Here is a 22,261-nt window from a genome sequence, read left to right as displayed (position 1 = left end):
TTCTTAGAATTTTGCCAGTATGGCACCTACCTATTGAGCACAGGGGTTGCCAAACTTCCTTTTGCCCTTCCTACAACTTAGTCATATCTCTGTTCCTTGCTATTGATTTTCCATCTCCATGATTATGGCAGACACTCTACCTTCCAGACCCACTTACCTTGAATTCTTGAGATCAAAAGCCCACTTCTTAGCATACATCCTTTTCTCTTCAAGCCTCAGGACCCACCACCCCATGGCTGTCCTCATGCAGTCACAGTGAAGGGCCATTAAAGAAGCACTTCCCCTGGTCATGATATCTAGGGGTTTGAAAATAGCCTTGGAAGCCTCGTGGTGCCAAATAATGGTAAGATCCATGTACAAAATGAGCCAAACAGCAGAGTCTAGAAAACTTTGCTTAAAATATTTCAAAGCTGTATATGTTTTATTTATAAATAACATTTAGATACAGGGGTCAATAAGATGTTCCAAAAATTCCCAATTTTTTAGTACAGACACATCAGAGAGGAAAAATAGTATGTTTATATGTTTCTGTCACTTGACAGCAAAAACAAAGGCTGGTCATATCCAAATATCTGAGTAGACATAGTACCGATCACTTACAAACTACAAGCATTAGATTTATTTATTTATTTTATTTGTGGCACTCCTGAATAATTTCCCTGAATACTTTCATTCTCATTATGTATGCTATGCAATTATATCACATCAGTTATATGAACTTTGGTCAACTTAAACTCACTCTTCACTTAGCATGAATTCTGCTAAAAGAAACACCTGTGAGTAAACAATCTTTAAATTGTAAGCCCTTCTGCTTCCTTCTCCATCCATGTTTCCTGTGAATTTATTCCACCTGTGCACTGTGGGGGACAGCATAACAAAACTGATAAGATATTTTTTCATTCATTGTCTATTATCCAAAGAGTTATTCTAGAAACTGTAGCATATTGGAATTTTAGAAGTATATCTTAATATCAGTCACACTTTATACCATAATACTTTGCTTTAAAAAAAATCAAACGTAGATATTGATACTCTGAAACCAGAAGGTTTTTAACCAAGGTCAAATTACTCCTCTGTTCCCAGTAGCACCAATTCAATAACTTTTGTGAAGCCCAGGAAATGGGACTCTAGATACTCCAGAAACACGTGCATTATTCTCACGGAAGTGGAGCAGGGATCAATCCTGTTGCTGCACAGATACCTTTATTACACATGTACACACACATATCTCTGTCATTGCATTCAAAACACTGTCACTTTAGTGTCCCTATCGTATTCTCATGTATTCCTGAACTGTGTGATTTTCATAATCTCAAAAAAATAATTTTAATGTGTGGATGGGAAAAGTTAGTAAGGTCCTAATGCAAATGCATAGCCTGGTGGCAAAACAGCATTTGTAAGGACCCCAGAATCCCTTCCAAGGATGTTACACCCCATAGTCAGCCCCAAGTGTAAGTCTCTTAATGATAGGCAGCTGTTGAAGAAATCTACAATTCTAGCCATTCTCCACGAGGCTGCTAAGGAATTGAGTCATTGGCAACTCACATGTGTAGAATCACTTGTCTTATTTATTTAATCTTGAGATCAGACAAGAAATCCATAATATTCCCAAAATATTTCTACACAGAGCATAAACACCAATTATGCAATATTCAGAGAATTGAGACTAAAAGACTGAGTTCTTGAGAAGCTTAAACTCCTCCCTTTCTTAAAATAACATAAATATTAATAAATGCCTTGGTATGATCCCGAGGGACTCAGCCTTAGCATTTCCCTCTGCTTAATTTGATCTTTGACCTGAACCCACCTTATAAAAGCCTCAATTTCACATTTGAAGGTAACTAAAACTCCATTCCCTCACCTTTCTAGCATGTCTTTTTAATATATTATAAAGCACTCAGTACTGTACTCAGTATTTCAGCAAAAAGATTGCTTGTTAAATTCACAGAAGGAATGCATAAAAGGCAGAAGTAAATAAATGAGACATAGAATTCTTGTTTTCAAATAAAAGAACTTTAAAAATAAATTGGCCTGCAAAATGACTTTGCAATTACAGTGTCATATATGGCCCCACTGTGTCTCAGAGGCACTGCATAAATACGAACAGAATGGCCTAATGCACTTTTTCACAACAGTGCTTCTCAGCCAGGGGCTTGCGCGAATTCATTCCACGGCTAGGTGCCGGTGACACTTCGGTTGGCTTTATTGGCAACATTTTGGTGATGCGTCCTATACTAAGAGGAAGGCTAGAAACCAAGCACATGTCAAGAGCAAAATCCACCACGTTACTTCTTCTCGTGCTTCTTGGTTAACTCCCCAACGCCCAGTTGGATGTGGCCCTGGTTGTCACTGATTCTCTCTTCCCTGCGCTGGCTCTCCTGGGAGACTTGCTGCACAGCTCGCAGGATTGCGTTCTGCACAATCTGTTTGCTGGCATTCTGCAGCTTCACCTCTTCAGGCTCATTTCCAGGTTTCTCACCTAGCCAAAAACATGAAAAGGAGGGAAGAAGGAGAGAAATTAATTTCAGGAATGTGAGAGGGAAGGGTAGGGGAGAAAGAGGACGGAAGAGTGAGTAGACCAGTTAACTATGAGAAGACCACCAGAGCACATACAATTGGGGGACTGGTCTCAGGACATGCTGTGGATACCAAAGTCCTTGATATAAAATGACCTAGTGTTTGCATATAATCTACACACATCCTCCCATACACTTTAAGTCATCTGTAGTTACTTATAATACCTAATATAATGTAAATGTAATGTAAATAGTTGTTATACTATATTTTAAAAATTGTATTATTTTTCACTGCTGTACTGTTATTTCTTTTACTGGGTTTTTTTCCAATATTTTTCTTTCACGGTTGTTTGAATCCTAGGATCCTCAGCTGCTAGAGAGACAGTTTTGGCCAATGAGGGCCTCTGGGAAAGTTTCTAGAAAAGAACAGACCCTTGCCCTTTTGCACCTTTCCCATTTCCTTCAGGAAATGCAGACAGAAGCCTTCAGGTGTTGCAATCATCTTCCAGTAAGCGTGAAGATGAAAGTCAGCATTCTGGGCATGGCTGGGGAGAAAGCAGCAGCCTAATTTTGAAGGCAGCACTGAGCATCTGTACCAGCCCTGGGCCATGTCCTTCTGGACATTCATGTATGTGATGAAAATAATTCCTTTCTGTTTAACCGAGTATTATTCAGGTTTCATGTTACTTGCACCCAAACACATGCATAGCGTATATAACCTCACTGGGGCTGGAGAATAGATGATGACTGAATCCATATCAAGGTCAACTTTGCTCCTATAATAGGATCACAACCAGTGAAACTATCAGAAGCTGCCCGCTGCGATCTAGAGCAGGCATTGGCAAACTTTTTCATCAGAACCTGCCCTCTGCTCCCGCCCCCTGGAATCTAGAGCAGGGATTGGCAAACTTTTCCTTTAAAGAACCAGTTAAGAGATAGTCTAAGTTCATGGGTCATACAATTTCTGGAACAACCACTCAACTCTGCTGTTGTAGCATGAAATCAGCTATCGATGAGTGCATAGGGCTTTCATTCAATAAAACTTCATTTACAAAAAACAGGCCACAGGCCAGAACTGGCCTGTGGACCAGTTTGTCAACCCCTAATCTGGAATGGTGGGAACTTCCTAATTAGAAGGCTAGGCAGTCTACCCAGCGCTGATTCTCTACTTTCTTTCTTAGGTAAAAACACAATTTTAATTTTATTTGAGTAGTTATGTAACTAGGTATAGCTAAATTCTTGGTGGAAGTGGAAGCTCATTTAATAAAAATCCTAGAAAAGGGATGTAGAAGAGTAAAGTCAGATAAAGGCCTTTTATCCTCTACCCATCCTATTGCCTGCAACTCTGGCCTGATAGTTATTACAAGGGGCAGAGCCATTAGAACCATTAGAATAGAAACTGTTTTCAGGGGTTTCAGAAGAAAAAGAAGGAGCTTGGGATACAATGACCAAGAAGCCACCATACCAGTTCTCAGATCCCCACCTCCAGGCCTCTTTTAGAATAAAATAATACACCTTGTTTAAGGCAACTGCTATTCTGTATTTGTTTCTATTGTGCAGCAGACGTAATACTAATTCATACATGGTAGACTGATCATAAATCTACCATTTGGTTGAAGTGCAATCTGGAAAACCCTAAATCCCACCTATTTATATTTATAGTGGTAAACAGAATGGACATAATTTCTTATTTAAAATCATCTTTTTGGATATTTCCTCTACACAAATATGCTCACTACCAAGAAGATGTATTTAAAATTGGAGGGATGACGTTCACTGGGGTTGATTAATTAACAACAGAATTTGTACACCTATGAGGAAACATCACAAAAGATAATATTGAGTAATTCTGGAAGACGAGACAGTTCTTATTCATTTAGTCATATAATCGTCATTTATGGAGCATTTTTATCCATCCATTGAGGGATTTACAATCTAGTGAACAAAGAGAGATAAATCTATTCAGAGCAAAGAACAATATTTTTAAAAACAGGATAAAACCATCAATGTACACCAAACTGAGCAGACGAGTCTGGACACACGAATTGCAATAGACTGAAGCTGTGAAGTGGCCAAGAAGAATAGAAATTTTTTTATATGAAGAGTCATGAGGGTATAGCTATCAAGAATATGTGTTTTGAATCACTTCAGAGATCTCAGGTCCTTTCTGCCACTTGCATTCATGCAATCTTGGCCAAGATATTTCACCTCTGTAAGCCTGTTTGCACATCTGTAAAATGGGCAAGTGGCATTAATTTAGGGTGGTTGTTGGAGAGTTAACCAACACAAAGCGTATTCAGCACTCAGTGTGGTCCCTAACACGTAGTAAGCATTTGTAAGTGCCCACCATTGTGTGTTCATCAGGGAATAGACTAAGCTGTTGTAACCGAGAAACTGAAAAAGAGGACACCTCACACAAGAGATATTCATTGCTCTCTCGTGTGACAGCTCAGAAGTACTCCAGTGTGTCAGTAGCTCTGCTGCATGGGTTATCTAAGGACTCTAACTTCCTTACATCTTACTGCTTTAACCTTTCTAACAATATTGCCCTCATTTACCTGAGTGAAGCTGGTTAACCAATATCCCATGTGGGACCAAAAGAAAGCAAAAACGAAAAAAAATGGAGGGCAAGCAATTTGCTTTTAAAGAATTGTCATAAAGGTTGCAAACATCACTCTACTGACATTCTACCCAGGGAAACTTAATTACATGCCACACCTAGCTATGCGGGAGGCTAGGAAATATATTCATAGGCCAGGCAATCATATGTCTTTCTGAAATTCAAGGAGGGGCCAGGCAATCATATGTCTTTCTGAAATTCAAGGAGGGGCCAGGCGCAGTGACTCACAGCTGTAATCCCAGCACTTTGGGAGGCCGACGTGGGTGAATCATTTGAGCTCAGAAGTTTGAGACCAGCCTGGCCAACATGGCTAAACCCTATCTCTACTAAAATACAAAAAAATTAGTCTGGCATGGTGGTGAGCACCTGTAGTCCCAGTTGCTTGAACCTGGGAGGCAGAGGTTGCAGTGAGCTGAGATCATGACACTGCACTCCAGCCTGGTGACAGAGTAAGACTCTGTCTCAAAAAAAAAAAAGTAAAATAAAAGAAATACAAATATAACTCAAGAAGGTTCTAATGCTAAAACAAAGAAGCCATTAAGGATTTAAAAAAATTACTTCCAAGCAAAGCCAAGGCTACACTGAAAAGGGAGAATACAGTATATACTGGCAGCAGGACAAATGTGAAACCCAGGTTGCTCTGTCTACTACCACTATACAGTGCATAAGTGTGAGGACAAACAAAAACAATTTCAAAAGATTTAGGCTTGCTCCTAGAAAGAGTATCTTAGTCAAACTAGATGCATGTTAACTCTCACTGCCCTCATTACCACTTCATTTCGGGTCATACATATCTACCTGCAGTGGAGGTTGTGGGACAAAGACAGCAGCGAAGGCTGGAGCAGAGAAAGAGAAGGATTAAGGTGGGGAGAAAAGCCACCCAGAGCACTTAACAGACAATATATGCAAAATAAAAAGGTGCAGAAAGCACATATACTACTTGTGGGTTAGACTCTTTGGTATGCGAGGAATAATATTCTCTTCCATTACCTTAAGCTATGGTAGAGGGGAGGGGACCAAGAAAATAGAGATACAAATGTCATAGCCAAGTGTCCAGGAACTGTTTAGCTGAGCTTCACATTACAACTCAGAAACTGGAAAAATCCAATATAGCTCCAGTTATTGCACCACGTAGGTTATCCTCTGCCATGAGTCAGCCTCACCTCTCCATCTGCTGCGACCAGCCAAGCACCTCTTCGCTTCTTCTGGAGTCTCTCTGACTTTATGCATTCATTCACTCTTATTTCTGCATATTCACGACGTGCAGTGCTTCATGGCTGTACATGTCTCCTTCCCTCTGAGGGCATTCCAGCTAAGGTCCTGGCTAATGTTCTTGCAGCTGATTGACCTTTGCCATATCTTCAGTTGGAATTCCTGTGAGAGAGAGCCTAACAGACTCTCCATATCACCATTATCCTTATAAAGCAGCACTTTTATACCAGGCAGTGTTTCTTTGTTTTTTTTTTTTTTTCTTTTCTGATGGGGTCTCACTATGTTGACCAGCCTGGTTTCAAACTTCTGGGCTCAAGCAATCCTTCAGCCTCAGACTCCCGGACCTGGGACTACAGGCACACTCCACCACACCAGGCTCCAGGCCACTTCTTAAGCCAGCCATAGGTTGAATAACAAGGTTTATTCTGGCCCAATCTACTGTGCCCAAAAATTCGGATCAAGAGGTGAGAACACAGCTACTTAGAAGGAAGGAACCACTTAACCCCATTGTCTTGGCAAAGCATCCTGGAGAGCAGGTGTTCACAGGTTAGTCTTGGTGCAGCATCACACTCATACTTCCTGGCATTCCTATGGCATTCACTTGTAAGGGCAAGGTATTTGGGAAACTCCTGATGGAGACTCTTATAATAATACAAGTACCATGTGAGGAAGTACATTACAACCAACAGAAGGCAGGGCCAGCCACCCAAATCCTCCGAGTCTCGCCAATGACTTATATGCGCTGAATTCACTTCAATGTAATGAATCACTTAGCGTTGTCGGCAGACTGTTGTCTAGTTTTAAATGATGCAAACATCTTCTAGCCTAATTAGCATTTACAACAACATTTTTGTGTTCCACAAAACAATTGAGGAGTTGATTTACTTGGCTATAAACTCTTAAATGCCCAATATAAATAAACCAAAATCAAGAATGTGGTGTAACTGAATTTGTCTTCAGTGTCTTTCCACCTCTTATTGTTACTCGCCTTTCCCCAACCCCAGGCATCCACATGGTCCTGCTTATCTGTGATCACTGAGTGCTCCCCCATGGGGGGTCCAGCCTTCCAGAGACCACTGTGAGCTCTACAGCTCCCCACCACGCCCCTCAGAACTTTCTGCCCCATATCCCATTCATGCCTCCCCAGTGGAAGGTGTCTAAGGAACTCAACTCAATTGCAATCTCTTTAATAATTGATCTTAATTTCTTATGTATTGTCATTAAAATTATGCTTCTAACAACCATTGGATGACCCTCCTGATAAAAACTTACATCAATTTTCCCCCTGGAACCTAAGTGTCATTTACTTCTATTACATTAGCCCTGTTATATTCCAGTGAGGCGGGTTTTGGAAAAGGTCAGTGTTCCATTTTGAGACAGAATCTGGTTAGTGATTTTTTGCACAGATAGGGCACCAGAGGTTGTATCACAAATGGCATCTCTATCTCTCATCTCTCCCCACTGACTCACTAAATATGCAAATTACAGAAGTCCCTACCAGAGCAAGACAGGACTCCAGCACCACTCCCTGCACACACTCGAATACACAGGGCTGCTGCCGGTAACCAGGGATCAGATATTTTATCTCCCCTTCTGATTGCTTGAGACTGCAAAGACAGTATGGTCATTTATCAATGACAAGCATATGGAACACAGAGAACAAGAGCTAATTCTGGGCCCTTTAATAATAGAATGACAGCTTTTTTCTTCCATCTCTGGAACTACAGGAATTTTCCATGAAGGACCAGATGTTAAATCTCACTCATCTACACCAACTGCAAATAAAGCAAACCCAGGAGCCCTGCTTTGCTACCAAACAAGCTAAAGTTACATGAGTTCCCAGCAATGAAAAGCCACAGCCCCTGGGTTTCCAACTTGCTGCCAGCCCAACTGAGCATGCTATTCCCCTATGCACCGTAACCAAATCAGAAGCATTTTAGGTAGATTTGAGATGCAGAAAGCAAGACAGCTATCAGCAGCCATAGGACGTTTCTAAGTCATATTTGAGTGATACTGCCTATTACCACCACCACCCTTATCAAATCAGATACAGGGAATTAAGAATTACCCCTGACTCTACCTACAATGGCCAGTCACGTTATTTCAGATTGTAGCCAGCTACTCTTATATAACTTACATATTTATGGAGTTATATAAGAGTATTTAAGAGTATATAACTCCATAAATAATATGGAGTTCTTTATTAAAATGTCCTAGACAACAAGATACATGAATCAGAAAGATATTTATGGAGGGCCTACATGCGTGGTACTATGGAGAATAACATAGGCCACTAGGCCAAAATGTTTCATTCATACATACATTCATTCATACATACATTCATTCATAAAAGAATTACAAAGCCCTTACTACATGACAAACAGTAGACTAGGTATTGGAGACTAAAATGTTGAGCAGAACAGTCATAGCCCCTGCCCTGTGTGAGCTTACAATCTAGAAGAGTCAGATGTTCACCAGCTAATCAAATAGGTTTATAATTGGGAGCTATGACATGTGCTTGAAGGGAGCATGGGGAGCATACTGGAACCATCCCCACAGGGTTGACAGGAATTGAATGCCACACTCTGGACAGAAATATAGTTATAATTAAGCATCAGTCAGGCTGCGCTCTGGCCCGCTTACTTGTTGCTGAAAGTCATTCAACACTAGATACTGCCAGTGCATCCCATTGTTCCTATAGACAGGATAGCTGACATTACAATCATGAGGTTTTTGTTTAAGGAGCACTTAAGAAGTTTTTCAGAACCCAAATTCTAGCAACACAGCGGATGCCAAACCCCACAGAAGAACAGGATCAGTATGAGAATGCAACATCTTCATCCTGCTGTCCCAGGACTTCACCCTGCACTCTTCGACTAATCAACTATCTCCACACACTTCAGCCCACTCCAAACCCTTAAAATCCATAGCCCCAATCTCCTTGGGTAGATGGATTGAGGTTTCCTCCCATCTCCTCATCAGCTACTGTACGATTAAACCTGTTTCTCTGTTGCAATGCAGTGTCTCCACGTATTGACTTGCTGTGTGCATCAGACAATGAACCTGTTATGATTGCAATACCACAAAGGGAACTCATCTAGTTTAGGGGTCAGGGAAAGATGTCCAGAGAGGGGACTTAAGGATTAATGAACATTAACTGGTAAAAGGAAGGTGCTGGGAGCAGGAAGGGAAGAAAACTCCAGGCAAAAAGATCCACCCCTGAGTGGCAAGTCCCTGATGTGTGTAACAAGAGCAAGGCCGGAGAGGAACTGAAGGCAGCCTGAGTGGCTGGTGCCCACCAGGGAGGGAGGGAGATGATGACGTTGAAGAAAGGAGGCCAGCCTGGGCCTGGGGTCCTGGGGAGGTATCAGGGCCTTTTGTTGAGAGTAAAGCAGCCATGTATCCTCATATCTGTGCCACCCAGCATAGCTTCAGAAGTCTGAGGAGAGTTACATAATTAAGGCAAAAATATACAAGATTTGGAGAAGGCCTTGAAACATAGATGGACTTTGGAAAGGCCAAGGGGAAAAGGAAGCAAATTCTTTCCCTGGCCTTAAAGGGCAGGGCAGACAAGTGGCTGGCTAACAGGGTCATGGAAAGCTTTTACGTGCAGAGCTGCTGAATTATTTTAGAACATAATTTAAATGATACAATATTACTGGATTGTAATTCCTTAGGGAAGCCATAAAAATGGTGCCAATAAAACTTGAAAAGGAGAAGACAATTTTACTCTAGGAATCAAGATGCTTATTGAGTTATTTTGGCCAAGAAAAAGCAAAGTTAATTTTGAAGGAAAGAAAAACAACAAAACAAGGAATAAGAAGGACCTAATTTACCAGCTGTTAATACCAGTTACAAAGCTATGTCAATTAAGAAAGTGTGATAATAGTACAGGGATACAAAAATTGACCAGTACATTAAAGAGTCCAGAAACAACCACACAGATATATGGAACACCTGATTTATGGAAAACATGACACTGTTGTAAAGTAGGAAAAAGACAGTATTTTCAATCTTTAGGGCTGGGTCAAGTAGTTACTCATATAGAAAAATAATGAAAGTGACTACTTCATACTATACACAAAAAAATTCCAAATGGATTTCATATCTAGATCTGAAAAGTAAAATAATTTGGAGCACAGAGGATTTTTAGGACAGTGAAACGACTCTGTGTGATAGACACTATAACGACGGACACATCATTGCACATTTGTCCAAACCCATAGAATGTACAACACCAAGAGTAAACCCTAATACGAACTGTGGAGTTTGGGTAATTATGATGTGTCAGTGTAGGTTTAACTGTGACACATGCACCACTCTGTGGGGGATGCAGAAAGGGGGAGGCTGTGCGTGTGTGGGGGAAGGGGATGTAAAAGAAATCTCTGTACCTTCTGCTTAGTTTTGCTATGAACTTAAAACTGCTTCACACCTGCAAGCCTAGCACTTTGGGAGGCTGGGACGGGAGGATCACTTGAGTCTGGGAGTTTGAGACCAGCCTAAGTAACATTGTGAGACCCCCATCTCTATGGAAAATAAAAAAAAATACATTTATAAAAAGTAAACAATCAAGCTTTTAGAAGAATATCTTTGCGACCTGGAAGTGGACAACGATTTTTTAAACGGGACACAAAAAGTAACAACCATAAAGAAAAACTTGGACAAATTGGGCTACATTAAAATTAGTGGTTTTGACCAGGGAAATACACACTTGGAAAAAGACTTTTCACTGGAGGTCGAGGCACAGAGAATGCTTATGAAAATACTGTCTTGGAAATCCTTTAAATATTTCCTTTTTCTGAGCACTTAGATAACAACCAAGACCGTGTTACGAGTTCAGAGAGACTTAAAAGGCTGTTCTGACCACCACATAAATGTCTGCAAAATTCAGCAGAAATGTAGGTTTTCCTTCTTTCACCCCCAAGAGACTCAGAAATCAAACTCCTCCCAAGGGTTTCTCCTTTCTGGGAGTCACTAGGAATTCTAGAAAATCTATGAAATGAGAAATAAGAATGAAATCCTAAGCCCCCACCCAACTGAACAGACCCCTTCTTGGCCAAGGGGACCCCACAGTAACCTGGGAAACAGTTCTGAGCCCTGACGGGATGGGAGGTGGGACATGCCTTGTTCTCTCTCCTCCCTCGCCAACCCCTTTAGGCTTTCTTCCCTAAGGGTTAAACAGAAACTAGCCTTCCTAAGACACTCCACGCTGATGTCTATCAATCACCTGAGGCTGTCCCTCCCTTTTACTTTTCAACAAAACAACCAACCAGCATTCCTCCTATCATCCAAGCTGGAGTTCAGTGGCGCTAGCTCTGCTCACTGCAGCCTCAACCTCCTGGGCTCAAGCGATTCTCCTGCCTCAGCCTCCCAACTAGCTGGGACTATGGGCGCCCACCGCCACGCCCAGCTAATTTTTTGTATTTTTTGTAGAGATGGTGTCTTATCACACCACAGGGCTGGTTTCTGTTTAACCCTTAGGGAAGAAAGCCTAACGGGGTTGGCGAAGGAGGAGGTATAACAAGGTCTCTCCCACCTCCCATCCCATCATTGCTCGGGCTAGTCTCGAACTCCTGGGCTCAAGCGATCCGCCCACCTCAGCCTCCCAAAGTATTGAGATGACAGGAGCGAGTCACTGCACAGGCCAGCAGCCTTCCTTTGGGATAAGAGACCATCGACCATGGAGTGGCTCCCGTGAGTCTATGCAGGCTGTGCAGTGAGGGTTTTGCATCCTCTGCTTCATCTTTTGATGTCAAGGGTCTGAAAACTCCATCCTGGGCAGTATTTTGAACTCGGGACCCAGGGGGAGGTATGAACCTCAATTGCGCATGCGTAGGTTTCTCTTTTCATAACTATTCATGACTCCTCCTGTAGCTTATTCAATATGGATATCTGGTCTGCTCAGCCAGAATTCTTGTTCCCTGTGGCCCTCCCCGGAAGTGTCTGTGTTTGACCTGTGATCCGCGGCTGCACTGCCCAGCCGGTCAGAATGGCCGCCCTGCAGGCTGCAGCCCTCTATGAGAAACAAGCTCTCCTTTCCAAATGTATGAACCGCGTCATTCTTCAGCTGACAAACAGAAAGTTCAGGAAAAGCAATCCAGAACCACCAAACCACCAAGCTGGCCCGAACTCAGGACTTCCAGATGTAGGAGCCTGCTATTTATAGGGGCAGCAAAAGCAGACACTGTGATCTCATGTGCTAAAGGAAGCCACAGCACCAAGGTCCTAATAGAACAGGAGGCAAATTTTGGAAGCCAGAGGCTCGTGTACTTTCTTCCCCACTGCAGGACCTTCCATAGCCTCTGCCTTGTCCTAGTGGTGGCCTCCTGGGGGACCAGGACATTGGAGGTAAGAAGATAGGGAAAATCCTTGACTCATGAGACAAGGGCTGGTTTTATTTTATCAAACATACTTAGAGTAACTAGTACATCCACAGCACTTTTGGACAACAAAAACTCTTACTGGGCCATTTATAGATTCATCCTCTGGAGAGTTCTGAAGCAGCTGGAAATGGCGTCCAGAGGTTTCTTGTCCCCATTCAGATAAGAATTACTGGACCGTATTACCAGATCTCTTAAATATTTTAAAAAAGATTCTCAGTTCCCAGGCATGGTGAGGACATGCTCTCCTTTCCTGGGAAGGAAGGAGGGAGGGAAGCAATATGAGCACTATGAGTGATTTTAAAGGAATCTTCAAAAACAAAAGTCACCCCTGCCCTATGCCACTGTCCTCCCTGAAATAAACAACGCAATCTTCACAATCACCATTTCTCTGCCAAAGAAGGAATCAAATTCCCAGATGTGACAAGTCATCAGAAAGTGCAAGTCTAGAAGTTAACTAAATAATCTCTCAAAAGTAGTATTTAGTCCCTGGAGGAAGTGAGTATAGAGCAAGAAGCTCAGGGGGCTAAGCAGAGGAAGATGCTCCTCTGCCGTAAAGCAAAATCCTTTCTACTCTCCTTGAAGGAACAGCTCCCAGCCTTTGGAAGATGATTGCTTTGTAATGTCAAAATATTTCCCATAGCCCTTCATGACACAATGACAAGAGGAGGCTATGAATTCAGTCATGCTTTTAGATGATTAATACTATTAATTACAACAGCCTCCATATTCAGTACATTTGAAAAATGGCAGGAGTTCTGTGAGACGGTGTATTCCGACTGCAGAAACTCTGAGAGGCAAATAAGGCATAGCTGTGCTTTAAAGTAGCTCCATGGCCTCGATGTCTCTCTTGCTCTCACACCAGGCTGGGGGCGTTAGAAGAAGCAATAAAAAGCAGGCAGATGTTGTAAACTAATTCCTAATGATGAATTTTCAAGGCTGTAATGGGGGTAGGGGACAGGGCATGGTGTGAAACTAGAAGCCTTCCTCCAGGTCTCCTCAATGTCTGGCCTCTCCTAAATAGTCACTCACAAACATTAATTAAATGTCCAACATCACTAGGTTTCCATAAGGCAGGCTGAGTTTTCGCCTTCAGGAACAATGTGATAACTAAGATTTTTTACAATTTTTAAGTATCATGAAACATTTTAAGATGTGAAAGGATTAACCAACATGAAGTATCAATTCTATTTTTTAAGTGGAAAACCGGAGGCTCAGGATATTCTTTGGAGTCACACACGGGATTAGATCTGTGTGCTGCACACCCTGGGCCAGAGTCCCTTCCATGACACCTTCCTGCTGCGGCTTCCGTCTGCAGGATAAGGAAGGAAAGCAAGGAGCCGGTGTCCAGACACAGAGCCCAAAGATTGTTTCCTTCTCTGCACAGAATGGAAAATACATAAATGTATCCCCTCACTTCTGTGTGCTTCCATTTGCTCCACTGTCTCAAACAGCAGCTGGAGTAACTTTTAAAAAATGCAAATCCAATCTGTCATGCACCTGCACAGACTCTTCCTTGGCCTTCCATTGCATTGGAAAGAAAGCTCAGCCTCTCGCCATGGGCCTCAGGGCCCTGCGTGACCAGTCCCTGTCTCTTGTGCAGCCTCATGCCCTCACCCCTCCTCTCACTTAGCGGACATGGACTTTCCTATGACTCTGTGCTCAGTTCACCAAAGATAAAATCTAGTCATGCATGTATGCATGTCTCATTACCACTTACTTTATTTTCTTAAAAACGTTTTGACATAGAAACTTTTTTAATTATTAAATTTTTTTCAAAGATGGTGCCTCACTCTGTCATGCAGGCTGGAGTACAGTAGCATGATAACGGCTCACTGCAGCCTTGAACTGCCACCTCAGACTCCTGAGTAGCTGGGACTACAGGTGCATGCTACTACCACCAGCTAATTTTTTTTAAGTTTTAATCTTTTTGCAAAGGTGGGGTCTCACTATGTTGCCCAGGCTGGTCTCAAACTCCTGGCCTCAAGTGATCCTCCTCCTTCCACTTCCCAAAGCACTGGGATTACAGGTGTGAGACACCACGCCCAGCTGTTACAACTTACTGTGGGACCCTCAACAAGTCAGCTTCTTCACCTCTAAAATGGGCACAATAACGGCACGCCCTCACAAGGTTGTTGCAGCCTGCGTCCCCTGGAGCATCTGCTCTCAAGGGGATGACCCCCTTTGTTCTCACTCAGCATTGTCCCCGTGTGCCCAGTGCCCAGTAAGTATGGTTCAATGAGTGGCTGTGAAAGTCACGGTTTTTCAGTCTGTTCTTTCTTCCCCCACTTTCTCTGCTCCCATTAATGTTCTGCTCTTGGCCTGGTTTGCTATGTTTTGCTGATTCGCTGCAGTGAGAGTTAAGGCACAGGAGGAAGCAGCTGAAGAGACACTCCTTTGGTGCCAGCTCAGCCCCTCTGCATGAGAGACGCTGCAGAAAACACACTAGAGCGTGAATATTAGAAACGCTGCTCCAATTTCCAGGCCACATATGGCTAGGCCAATGAGCAGTTTTGAAATCTTATACCCAGCTCATCTCTGCCATCTCTTAGCTTCTTGTTTTCTCCCTCCTCTTCCCTTTGCATGCCTATAAACTTCTAAGGGGCTCAGTTCTCCACTCCCTGCATTTGGTTTCAAACACTACAGAACAAGGAATAAGCTCTTTTCAGTTGGGTCCAGTGATGTTCCCAGATGATTTTGTTCCTGTTGGTCAACCATTTGCCATGACAACATTCTCCTCAAGCTTATAAACTTCTTGAACCCCGCACACATGAACCAAGTCCTGCCAACACTCTAAGGCTCCGTAGTCATGAGCCTGCGCTGAGAAAGCCCTTGTCTTAGAGGTACTGGGTTTGAATCCCATTTCAGGGTCTTTTTGAGTTCACCTGAACAAGCCTTGGTTTTCTGACACCTAAATTACAAAATACAGGTGAAAACTTCTGATTAATTTTTGAAGCAGATAAATGAGAATATGAGTCACCATTGTTTCACCTACAAATAGGATAAAGAAATACAAAAATCTTCCTCCAGCCATGAGTTTCCCTTATCCTAGTATATGTGGCTTTTCTTTTATTATACCTTTTTTTCTATAACCATGAGAATGAGAATCTTGGCTCTTTTTACTGTGTTGGGGTTAATTAGAAAGAGAGAACAGGTGGCTGGAAATAGAAAAGGAAGTGAAGAACAAGATCAGATGTTTTACGTCCTTTTTTTTTCCCAGTGATATTTCAGAAGAAAAAAATAAGCTGAAGAAAAATAAACCCAGACTTCAGAAGTTTTTGTTAGAACTGTGTGACAGGAAATTAATGTCACGTGTTTCACCCTGTGTCTCAGGGAACCTTGGTTGCCACATTCAAAAACTCCAAGTCAAATGTATTGAGCTTTTGGTCTGAGAACCAGAAATGGAGACAAGAAGAAAGGGAGGTAAGAACAGTTAGAGGAAGGGAGGAAAAGTGAAACAGTACCTTTGAGGATGCAAATTAGCTACCTTCAAATACAATTAAATTACATTTTATCTAATTGAAATTGTAGATAGTGGCTTAAAAGTTTCTAGCAAGCAAACTATGGTAAATAGAAATTAATTATAGAAGACATAATAACTGACTAGTTTAAGATGCAAGAACTTACAATGACAACACTGTCATTGTGCTGTCATTTTTGCCTTATTTAGTGAAAACATCTGCGTTTTTTCAATTATTCATCTTATTTTTTCATGAAACATTAAGTTCTTCAGCCACAAACTCTTCTAACATAATTTGTTAGTTGGTTTGTCTGTTTAGCCACCACTCAATGTAAGAACTAGGCATTGGCCAGATCCTAGACGCCATCTGAGTGCTGCTCTCCAGTCGTGTCCCCTTAATCCTGCGAAAGATAAATCATCTCCAGAATTTTCTCACAATCATTTCTGTGTTTTTCTTTAATATTCTGTCACAAATTTATATTGGTGTCTGTATCTGTGGTTTGATCATTTTTACTTCTATATAGTGTCCCATTTAATGAATAGACCAAAATACTTCCATTCCACCAGTAATAGAATTTGGTTTGATTCCAGTTTTTTAGCTATTATTAATAATTCTAACATTCTTGTCCTTGCCTACACATGTGCAGGAACTTCCAGAATCTCAAAGTATGAGTAGTCTTATGTATTGTAGAGAATAATAAGCATGCTCAAATTTGCTAAGTATTGCCAACCTGTTATCCAAAGGAGGTCTGCAAATTTGCGTTCTCATCAGCAAGAAACCCTCTCATCGTTCAAAATTCTAACCAATACCTAGTGTGTGTCATCATTTTAAAAGTTTTAACCTGGTAAGTATGCAACTGTATTTCATGGATTTTATTTGCATTTCCCAGATAACTAATGAGGTTGAACATCTATTCAGAGATTGATTTATGATGACGATTCCTCTTTTTATGAGGTACCCATTCAAGTTATTTGCCCATTTTTCTACTGAGTTGTTTTCCTTTTTCTTACTTTTTTATACATATTCCTTGTCAATTATATGTGCAGCAGATACTTCTATGGCCCTCTTTGTGGCTTAAAAAAAGGAACCTCTGTGTTTCTCTTAATGAACAGAAGTTTATTTCAATGTAATCAAATCTATTTTTTTTTATTCGTTTCTGGTTAACAGTTTGTTGTGGTCTTGAACTCTCTATCCTGAGCTCTTGAAGTTGTTCTCTTCTATTGTCTTTTGAAAACTTTGCAATTTTGATTTTACATTTGGGACTTTAATCCAGTTGGAATTGATTTGTGTGCATGGTGTGAAGTAAGAACCTGATTTCCTGTATTTTCATATGGATAGTGAATTGCCACAGAATAATGTTTTGAGACGTTTGGCCTTTCCCTACTGACCTGCCATGGCTCCTTCATTATAAACCAAGTATCCATATATGTTAGGGGCTGTTTTTAAATTATTTACTCTTTTCCATTGAACTACTTGACTTGCACCCATTTCTCTGTCTTAAATACTACTACTTTATAAGCCTTAATATCTAGAACAAAAAGTCTCTCCATCTCATTATTTTTATTGAATAATATCTTAGCTAATCTTGGCCCTTCGAATTCCTATGTAAATTTGGCAATCAAAATTTATTAGGTTCAAAAACTTTAAAAGTCTGTTGGGATTGTGGCTGGGACTCCATAGTTGCATGGAGTTTCACTGGCTTCACTTGGGAAAATTAGATCTTTTCATATTTTGTATTTCTGCTCCATGTCCATAGTGTACCTCTCTATTTATTTAGGTCTCCTTTAATTTAAAAAAATCATGTTTACAAAGGTATTGTACATCTTTTGTTAAATTTATTCCAAGGTACTTCACATCATAGTAAATTATATTTTTCTTTAAATTGTATTTTCTAAGTGTTTATTGTTAATGTATAGAAATGAAATAAATCTTTTAGGTTAATTATTGATTTTAAATTCAGAAAACTCACCAACTTCTCTTAATTCATATATATATATATATGTATATACTTTTTTTTTTTTTGAGACGGAGTCTGGTTCTGTCGCCCAGGCGGGAGTGCAGCGGCGCCGTCTCGGCTCACCGCAAGCTCCGCCTCCCGGGTTCAGCCATTCTCCTGCCTCAGTCTCCCGAGTAGCTGGGACCACAGGCGCCCACCACCACGCCTGTCTAATTTTTCGTAGTTTTAGTAGAGTCGGGGTTTCACCGTGTTAGCCAGGATGGTCTCGATCTCCTGACCTCGTGATCTGCCCGCCTCAGCCTCCCAAAGTGCTAGGATTACAGACATGAGCCACCGAGTCCGGCCAACTTCTCTTAATTCTAATAATCTGTTGAAACTTCCATATACAATGATGGCATCTCCCAGTGATGACAACTTGCTGTCTTCCTTTTAATTTCTCTAAGCTCTATTTATGTATTTACTTACTTATTCACCTTTCTATGCTGGTTGGAGCCTCTTTTCAGTAAAAGACTGAAAAAACGTGGTAATTCCTATATTGTTCTTAATCTCAAAGGAAAAGATTTTGCTATCCCAATATTAAGTGTGATATTTTCTGGAGCTTTTGGTAGGTTCCATCAATGTAAGAATTTCCCTTTTATTTCTTGCTGCCTAAGAATTATTTTTTAATTAGAAATGCCTATCAAATGTTGTCAAGTATTTCCTCACATCCACTGAGATAAATGTGTTATTTAATCTCACTGAATGTATTAATATTGCAAAGCACACCGGCAAATTTTCTAATGCTAACCAATCTTTAATTCTTTGGATCAATTCACTCAGGTGTGATGTTTTACTCTTTTCATAGATTGCTGGATTTGTTTGCTAATAGCCACGTGAAAATGAAGGAAACAGTAATAAAAGATGAAGCTCTTCAAGGTTTTTGGGAAATCGGAGGGGGGAATGTACCACAGAGCAAAAACAACTGATACTGTAATGGATACTGATAAAAGAAGGATTTATGTATAAAAGGGCTAACTTGAGTCTGTATACTGTTAAAGAGATTATAAGGACTTAGGTCAAAATCAGTGAAAATAACAAATGATACAGTTGCATGGCCACATTTTCTCACCTGGCCTATTTACTAGAATCTTCTTTTAGAAAGAAAACTCCAGAAATGAGGAAGCCAGAGTTGGGAAAGGTGGATCTCACTCTTCTGGTCCCCTAGGAAAGGACTCTGAGCAAGCTGGGCATCCTGCTGCTCTGACTGCTTTCTTGGCCCATGTCCTGGAGGGTTGGCTCTGCCAGAGGCGGTAAATAATACATGGAGTCATTTCAACTTCTGTTTACCGTCTACTACAGGCCAGGCAAAGTGTTAGGCATTAGGGATATTGAGAAAATCCACATTTCCTTGTCCTCAAAATGTTCACCAAAGGCACAGAACATCTGGGAACTATGAGCAAGTCTCAATTCCCCAGCCTAGTTTAACTCATCTTTCAATCACAATAGAAATGCCTAGGATGAATATAAGGATTAAAATGTGTAGTACATATTCAAACTCTATGAAGAGTTCAATGTGATGTGTGTGTGTGTAGCTGCTGGGCTGATTTCAAATCTACCGTGAGTTACAAATGCTCATTTTTCATATTTCTCTTTATAAAAAATAAATAAACAAATAAGCAATGCCAGAAGTGTGAAGAGGAAAGGGCTCACCCAGCCCCGGGATAGGCATTGGAAAGCAGAGAACAAAGAGAAAAGTGATAAAGAGGGTGACCAGTTACAGGAAAGGTCAGGTCTAAGTGACAGCCTCAGGCAGGTCATGGAGCTTCTTGTTGGTTTGTGACTCTCAAAATCTAGTTTCCATAAGAATCACCTAAGACTGATAGTTACAATGAAGATTCTCAGCCTCCACCCACAGAGATTCCAATTCAGTAGGTTTGGGATTCGGCTCAGGAATGTACATATTTAGCCATGACTGCAGGTAATTCTGGGGCAGGTTTCAGGCAGCCACCCTGTTCTTCAATGCTAACTTCAGCCTATACCCTCAGACTGTGAGGAAATTTGGTAGCTAAGTGACTGTTTTACGGTCTATTTAATTATGGGCACAACCCAGCAGATGATTCAAGTCCCAAAGTGCAAGTTCTGCCTTTTCCATGTACTTAACCAGCTAATTGCCAAATCTGCACTGCATTTGGAGAAACAAGAGTCAAGCACTAGTCTTCAAAAAAGTTTTAAACATTAGTTTGAAAATTCTGGGTATTACATATCTATCCCCTCTCCAGGCCTCAAACCAGGATTATGAAAATTAGTATCATTTCCAGGGTTTTCCTCTTTAATTATATTAAATGTAACAAAGCACCCAGATTCGTGTGCAATATAAGAAATACCTTTTTGTTAAAGGGAAATGGAACTGCTATTCTGATAATTTTTGGCTTGTTGAGAGAGAGAAATAAACCAAGTGGAAAATGTTCAAATTCTACTTTATCATGAAGCCAAAAAATTACCGGTCAGAAACACTGTCAAATTACAAACACTTATCTATGGAAACATTTCCTCGCATATATGCTTTAAATTCTTTGTATGTTAAAGTCATGTTGTCCTCTTGGCAGCCTTCAAGCAATATATTTCAATACTTAATTGGAGTTAATAGGACTGAATTGAAATGACTTCCAAGAAGTAAGAAAATCAGAAGATACACTTCCAACCCTTATGAAGCATTAACAGGTGAATCAATGTAGAACATTTGCAAATGACAAAAAGGAAATGCTGGCAAATAATATTATCAATTTGTGTGTTCAGAAGTCTGAACAATATGACTCAATATCTTTTGAATCCATCTGGTATACTTATGTGAATCACATCATGTACTGGGCAGTTTATTTTAAAAATTGAATAATACAACTATTATGTCTTTGTAGAAAACTGGGGAAAGGGTGTAATTCTAACTATCAGATGAATAGAAATGACCATTACTCTTTTGAATATATATCATAGGTAGTTATTACACCTGTATGTGGAAAATATTCTCTAACCATGTGCAAAAAATCTAGAGCAAGATGAAAAAAGTACGGTGAAAAAACCCACGTGATATTTGAATTTAAAATGCATGTAGAAATGATTTTGTATAAAATTATGTTACCCCAGGGGAATAGATAAATTGATACAACGATGGAAAAGGAGGAAAAATAAACAGATTAGTCCCTTCACTTATTACAGAGTTCTTTTGCCTTAACAGGCCAGAATTCAGCAAAGTAGAAGAGTAAGCAATTCATTTCTTGTGACTTGTGGTAAGGTTAACACAACTTAGCACCACAGGTGGATTGAAGATATATCACAATTTTGTATTTATTTTACCAATAGAATATTTCATTCACTGAAAACTAAATTTACCTCTAGAAAAGCAAGTAAAAAATGTGTTGTAATTTCTACTCTATTATCTCTAACCAATGAACTCATCTGTTTTTTATAGGGCTAAGAATGTCAAGGTCATTTCTACAATCTAGAATGAGCCAGAAATCTGAGTCCCTCCCAGGAAGACAGATAACATCTCTGTCACACAAGCTGTCCTCAGTGTATCCCCCTATGGTCATGGGAGAAGGGGTGGTTGAAGTTGATTGAGTAGCTTAACAAAATTTTATCATGACATTTGAAAATATTTACAGTACTTGCCTTACAGGTAATGCATACTACACTAGTGTCATTCTCTATGCAAAGGCAGCTCATAACATTTATATAACCCCCACTTAATGTAAAAATAAATTGGTGCAGACAATGCATTTCTGGTGATGATGGGTAAGGAAAATTGTCATATCACTGGTCTTTTAAAATCAATATTAAAGAGTTGGGAGTACAAGCCACTAATGTGTATTCAATTATGTCTAAAGGTAACTGAATGTATAAATAACATTTTCCTCTATGATTTGAATTTACTGCTACCTTCCTAGGCCATTAAATAAATAATTTTCCATTCTATTTTATTCCCTGCTGTGTACAATTGGTGTCTCTCTTATTGTTTATGCCAATCTGCCAGGCAAGTAGGTAGTAGAACATAAAAACTAATTGAGGAAATATGGGTTGGTACAAAGGTCCATTAAAAGAGACAGATGAACCCAGACAAACATTCTATTGGAATGTTTCAA

The 22,261-nt window shown here is 40.5% G+C and overlaps 1 protein-coding gene across 2 annotated transcripts in view; it reads right to left on the bottom strand.

Annotated features, from left to right (window-relative positions):
* Positions 1–394: 394 nt before the first annotated feature.
* The window catches only part of LOC105551161 (chromosome unknown open reading frame, human C18orf42), a 55,068-nt gene continuing 33,201 nt past the window's right edge, over positions 395–22,261 (bottom strand). The window contains exon 2 of one of the 2 annotated variants that reach the window (XM_011996316.1): positions 395–2,479. In XM_011996316.1, the coding sequence (XP_011851706.1) occupies positions 2,286–2,479 (194 nt within the window). In that variant the 3' untranslated portion in view covers positions 395–2,285. The remainder of the gene's footprint in view (positions 2,480–22,261) is intronic. The other variant, XM_011996315.1, reaches the window with a different exon arrangement.

The sequence above is a fragment of the Mandrillus leucophaeus genome, unplaced genomic scaffold (genome assembly GCF_000951045.1).
Source record: "Mandrillus leucophaeus isolate KB7577 unplaced genomic scaffold, Mleu.le_1.0 Scaffold51, whole genome shotgun sequence".
Classification (NCBI taxonomy): domain Eukaryota; kingdom Metazoa; phylum Chordata; class Mammalia; order Primates; family Cercopithecidae; genus Mandrillus; species Mandrillus leucophaeus.
The sequence above is the reverse complement of the archived record's forward strand: the minus strand, read 5'-3'. Positions and strand labels throughout refer to the sequence as shown.